This window comes from Corvus brachyrhynchos, unplaced genomic scaffold, assembly GCF_000691975.1.
Source record: "Corvus brachyrhynchos isolate BGI_N302 unplaced genomic scaffold, ASM69197v1 scaffold525, whole genome shotgun sequence".
Taxonomy (NCBI): domain Eukaryota; kingdom Metazoa; phylum Chordata; class Aves; order Passeriformes; family Corvidae; genus Corvus; species Corvus brachyrhynchos.
The window spans coordinates 957,077-963,189 of record NW_008238341.1 but is presented as its reverse complement, the minus strand read 5'-3'; the positions used below and the strand labels follow the sequence as shown (position 1 = coordinate 963,189).

Genomic DNA, 6,113 nt, shown 5'->3' with positions numbered 1-6,113 from the left:
GGGACGGGACGGGACGGGTGCGTGCCTCCCCCTCCCTTAGGGAGGGACCGGCCCCTACTAAGCCTTTCAGGCGGATGAGGAGGTTGAGGGAGGCCGAAGGGTGTCTCTGCCTTCAACCTGGCCGGGAGCGGGGACCCGCACACCCCACCCATGTTAAATCGAAGTTAGCCTTGTAGGTGCTCCACGGGTGCCCAAAAACCGCAGGCCCTCTCATTCAAAACACTTCCCATGTTCCCTCTGCCAAAGGGAGCTGGGCGATCCCATTGCTGGCTTGTGGCAGGGGCCTTTCCTTTTGTAACCTACACATAAAAGATGTTTCCTCCGGAATTTTGTCTTTACCAGTGAGTCAGCGTTTGTCCGCTGGGTACCACTGACCCTCCAAATGTGTTATATTAGCTGTGCATTAGGGCTGTGCCCCTGCTTGGGCCGGTGTGACCCTCCAGGAAGTTTTTTAAAGGTTGCCATGGAAGGGGTTTATCTTGTGCTTTGGTCACAGCAGATTCCTCTCCTTGCTTTGGCCCACTAATCCCATCTGTTCTTTGAGATGATCCATCAAGACTGACCCTTCAAGAGACAGTTTTTGCACTACACCAAAAAATGAGCAGTCTCACTTGGTTTCCTTTGTGATCTTCAGCTCGAATGAGCTGCTGCACGGGAGCAGGGAGAAGAGAGCCTCAGGGCTGTCCCTGTCCCCAGGTCAGGTGAGATGTGTTACGGAGGGGTGCTGGGGTGGGTCCTGGTCAGGGAACCCCACCTGCTCCGTCTAGAGGGACAGGCTGCTGTAAGGTGAGGCTCGCTGGCAGTTTGCTCTTCTGTGCTGGACAGGAAGGCTGACACACCTGATTCATGGGCCAGACGTGATATAAGGCAGCAGGATTCTGCAGGGTTTTGGTTAAGAGATGCCAAGTGTCTTGTGTTTGAGGAGGAATTTGGGTTGACACCCTGGTTCAAAGACAAGGTGGTGCAGGAACAGCCTGTTGGAGTATGGACCAGAACAAAGGTACTTTCCCAGCCTCCATGCCCTACTCATTCACTCGTTTTCTCTCTTTCCAGTATGTTTTAACTGCCCTGACATACCACTTAAAGAAGGTGCCAAAAAAGTTCCTGTTGTCCCTCAAAAAGCAGCTCAGCAGTTATAAAATTCTTCCAGGAGATGGAGGAAGCGCATTGGCTTTCTGGGGCGAACCGTACTTGGCTTTCACAATGCTGCATCTTCCTCTGCACTCACGTTTGAAGAGTTGTTGAAAATCCTTTTGTCTTAATGGCGTTTTGGGGCTGAGGAGGTGCTTCTCTGAAAGCCTGACAGCGGTGGAGGTTCAGGTGTCTTGACAGACTCAGCTCACAGTAATTCTGTGTACTTACTAAGAAGTCTGAGGGAATCAGACCCATTTTGGGGTGACCATGCCTGAGAAGTGTAATTTTAAAGGCCTTTGCATCAAGGCACCTTAGGGGTGTGTTATGCCATGTCTGTCCTTGGCTGTGGGAACAAATGGCTCCTGTACTTCTGCTGATGCAAAATGGGTCACAAAAACTGGTCAAAGTAGTGTAGTTTTGTTTTTTTAACAAGTCACGAAGAAATGGCAACATACCGTCCTCTCTGATGTAAACCTACCTGACAAAAAGTAGTTCAGATGCCCACCTTTTGTTTTTTGACGATGTTAAGGGAACCTGCAAAATATAATTAGCACTTTCGGTGTTCTTGGGCACAGTGATCCGTGGCTGAGCAGTGATTGGAGCAACTTTGGCAGTTTCTTTGGGTTTGTGCAGGTTTTCCATTGCATGATTTTGCTTGTTTTTTGGGGCAGCCCTTGGTTTGAAGAAAACTTGCCATTAAGAGTTGGAGCAGAGCTGTTTGGTTTTCGATCTATTGTATTTCTATTCAGAGCATTAGTGCAGACAGACAGCCAAAATGTGTGGGGTTTGAGTGGTATATTCTGGTGCCTTTAGAGACTGTGGAGCACTGAATTTAGTCAAAGTGTTGCGTATTTTCCTCTTTTATCAGTCTGCACTGATGCTCTGAACTGCAACAAAATAGATTGAAAAACAAATTGGTGTTCCCTGGTTCCTCGTGCTGGATTTCACATTATCCTCTGGGCGAGCTGCCTGCTCTGCCCCTTTGGAGCACCCCAGAGACAAGCAATGACCCCTCAGCCTCTTTCAGCACTTCAAAGGCTGAATTACTTTTTGTGGGAGAGGTAAGAAAATTGAATTGCAGTCCTTGATTTTCTGGCTTTCCAATAACTCTCAGTGTAAGATCATCATCTTGGTAACAAGAAAACAGGAAACTGGTAAACAGGCGCAGAAAGTATTCAGATTGTGATTTAATGCTGTCACTGCTCTTTACTCTCCAGAGCTAAAACCAGAACATTGCCCCTCACTCAGAGGTCACTGTCATGCCCAAGGGACTGCAGGCTGAGCAACAGGAGAGATGTATCCCAGCTTTCTGTCCTACTTCGTTCACTGATTTCCATGAGGATTGTGAAATGAGCCTTTGATTGAGTGCAAATGGGCTGGGATGGGATGAGCCCCTCTCACAGGGCAGAGAGCCTTCCTGGGCTGGCAACTTTGCCCCCTGCAATGATCACTTTGGATTTTAGGTCCTTGAGCAGAGAGCTGAGTGTGGGGAGCAGGAGGGTTGTGGGGTGCTCCTGTGAGCCCCTCTGATCATCTCCAACAGAAGTGGCATTAACTGAGGACAGAAAAGTTGGATTCTTCCATTTTGCTTATCTCTTTCTTTACAAAGCTGCATTATCCATGTGAGCACTGCAAGTTCCCTGCAGCAGAGCAGCAGGCTGTGGGTCTGTGCCACACAGAACCACTGTGCTCAGAGGGCTTCATCTTTTGGCAGTGCAGCAATAGTTGTTGGGTTTTTCCAGATTTTTTTTTTTTTTTTTGAAAGCTACAAAAAGCGTGCTCCATGTGCATCTCCAGGAAGAATTTCAGGCATGGAATACATCCTCAGGCTAGCCACTGAGATGCATACAGGAAGAGCTTTTGTTGTTATGTTATTAATGGCAGCAGCTGTGTTGACGAGCACCTTGTAAAAGTCCTTAGTTATATAGCAAGGGATATACAGAATCCTTTTGCTTAAACCTTGGAGGCATTGCAGTTCTTTCTGGGCCTTGTGATGGATGTTCCAAAGGTGTGGATACTGTGGCAGCAGGAACTGCGAGGGACGGATGGTCTCATCTGTGCACCTTTGGAGCACCTGTCTCTGTAGAGTCTGACTGCTAAAGTGCGCAGTCCTAAATTTCAATTATCTTTTGATGAACCTGGTGATGTGCATGGCTTTTGAGTCTGTTGGATCTAGATGGAAGTAATATGAATAATTAAGAGAAGTGATTTAATTTGGGCACACTTTTCAGTTATGTGGATAGAATTGGGTATCTCCTTTCCTCCTTCCTTCTTCCTTTGACTTCCCCCAAGAAGGATTGTTGCTATCAAGAGACCTTTTTCCTGTTCTAATGTAGCTTAAAGAAAACAACATGATAGCCTCCAACTGTGGAGGTGTGGGAGGACAGAAATAAGTGGAAAAAAGGCAGAAAGAACCGAAACTGGACAGTGGAGGGTGATGTTTTCTGCAGACATGTTCTGGACCTCCTATACTTGGGAGGTTCAGAAGAAAAAGGGTCATCTTTCCTGAAGTGGGTGTTCTGGGAGCAGTCACAGATGACAACTGCTGCTTAAGGATGACAGGGGAACAATTATCAACATGCTATCAAGTAGAGCCTTAGGAATTTTAGGCGCTGTTGAAAATTTGGCTTAAATGGATTGATCTCACAGTTTCATTGGAAGTCAGTGGAAGGAAAACTAAGCCACCCTGGTGCTTCCCCTGGAAAGCTGACAGGTTGCAGCTTAAGATGTCCCCCTCAAAGGATTAATTTTGCAAGACCTGTTTGTTGTGCAGCTCAGCTGGGCAAATGCCCTGTCTCCTTTGTCCCCTTTCTGACCCCAGTGAGTGGTATTTTGGAAGAGGGTAGTTCTCATGTGGCTCAGGTGTCAGAGGTCCCAGGAACAGTCTGCTTAAGCCGTGTTTTACCTTAGGTTTTAAGTCCCCAGTGGACCTGACTCCCAGGAGGAGTCAGAGAAGTAGTTTTAAGCTGAAGAAGTGACAATTGGCTTTTTCCTACCAGTGGTGTTGGCAGAGGCAGACAGCTCAGGCTCTGTCAGCACTCATTGCTGCTGAAGTATCAGTTACCTGCTCTGAGAGAGAGATTCCCAGTTCTGCCCAGTCCCCCAGCCAAATCTCCCAAAAGTCATCTAGAGGATGGCTGGGAGACATAGTCACACAAACTCAGGTGAGAAACGAGATGTAATTTAACAGTCTAGCGGTGGAGGGTCGTCTCCCTAAAAATTAGTTCTTATCATGACTGGGCTCCTTAATGGAAGAGAGGCTGTAGCCAAACCGAAGTTACTGAGCCTGGAGGTCTGGGAGGCGGTGATGGATGAGCAATTGGATTGCTGGTGGTGGTCCCTTCTGGCCTTAGGCTTTGAATAAAAGCCTGAAGTGTGCTCTGAGTAGGGTGCAATTGCCTTGAGGCTGGTCTTGGCCAACACCCCTTGTTATAAATGCCTGTTCTCTTTGGCAGTACTGGATGGTTTGGGTCCCTATAATTAAAGAAATAAAATGTATTTAAACAAATATGTCTGTGCTAATTGCTCAAGACACATTTCCCAGTGCTCTGAGTTGCTGTAATGAAGAAGGGGACGTGCTGGTAGGCTGCTTAGAGCTTCACTGTTTTGAGCTCTCATGAGCAAATATGTCTTCTATATTCCTGCCAAGAATAGAGGGAGCAGACGGTGCTGCTGCTTCCTCCAGCTTGCCGCAGTGCAAGCAATAGGTTTCATGCAGAAGGCTATTCATGGCAAAGTGAGCAGACGTCTCTTCCAGGACATCGATGTTTCCTGCTTATCCTTTTGTAGGAAGAGCCATAGTTGTTATTATTTAACTAGCAGACCCAATTTCAACTCAGATACTGGAAGTCCTTCAGCTTCAGGGAAGGAGTGGGTGGACTAAAACTGCTATTACATCGTGTCTGGCAAAAAAATCGGGTCTGTCTCTTCTCCCACGACCAGCAGCAACTCTGCTGATGGCAGTTTGGTTCCTTGTGATTTAAAATGGCGTGGGAGGAGAGCAGAGCCTGTGTGTTGGATCGAGTGGAAGTGCAGGTGGCCGGCCCTGTGCATGGGTGAGGGGGTGGATCTTGTACTCGGAAAGACAAGCTGCAGATCAGCCAGCCTTTGGTAGCGATGTGCCTGGAGAAGCTCTGGCTCTGTGGGGGGCAGGAGGGTGGGCTATCAGCCCACTCAGGTTTTTCTGTCTTCCAGAGAAGGACCAACCCTGAACCTGTGCTCTTGTTTCAGAAGTACTGAGGAGCGTAACATCTCTGCTTTGAGGTGATGTGAAGACCATCTGTGATCTTCTCCTGGTGATTGAAAAACAAGTTTCATAGCACTTCATCTTTAAAGCCCAAGGGAGCTCTTGGCTGAGCAGGAGAGCTCTCCTGCATGGCTGGGATCCACCAACCATGTTGTTCAGCCTTCTGTAGCTCTGGGATGAGGTGATGTTTCTTCAATTCTTCTGTCTTCCCACGGTCACCACAGGCAGTGTCACGCAGAAGGACAGCTGGGGTCCTGCCTACCTGTGGACATGAAGTCCTGCGTCCCACAAAAGCTGAGCTCCAGAGGGGTTGGTGCCTTGAAGAAGTGAGATGTCAGCTCAGCCTGTGCCCAGCATCTGCTCGTGTTGTGATTTGGTACAAGTTGGGAGTTGCTCTGAGCCTGATTTCATGTGAGGCAGAGCTTCGAGATTGGTGTGTGTGCATTGGTTTGTTAAAGCTCGTACCCTGGTGATAGGCTGTATTACTCCTGTTCTCTACAAGAGAGCAGGAAGCTGAGTGCAAAGATTTTAATCATTGAAGGTCATGTAACTCATGTCAGTCCAGTTGCTCTTTCTCTAATGCTTATACTGCTTTGTGGCCCACGCCAGTGTTAGGCATCCTAGTGTGTAGGCAGTAACATCTTTATCTTGTCTAGCTTAGATAAAAACTCCTGGTGTCCCACTGATAAAAATTCTGTTAGCAAATGTCCTATCTGTTCTCCCTCCTGCAATG

At 47.8% G+C, this 6,113-nt stretch overlaps 1 protein-coding gene across 1 annotated transcript in view; it reads left to right on the top strand.

Annotated features, from left to right (window-relative positions):
• Positions 1-81: 81 nt before the first annotated feature.
• The window catches only part of ZBTB40 (zinc finger and BTB domain containing 40), a 44,875-nt gene continuing 38,843 nt past the window's right edge, over positions 82-6,113 (top strand). The window contains 1 exon segment of the mRNA XM_017735082.1: positions 82-5,791. Coding sequence (XP_017590571.1) covers positions 5,712-5,791 — 80 coding nt within the window. The 5' untranslated portion in view covers positions 82-5,711.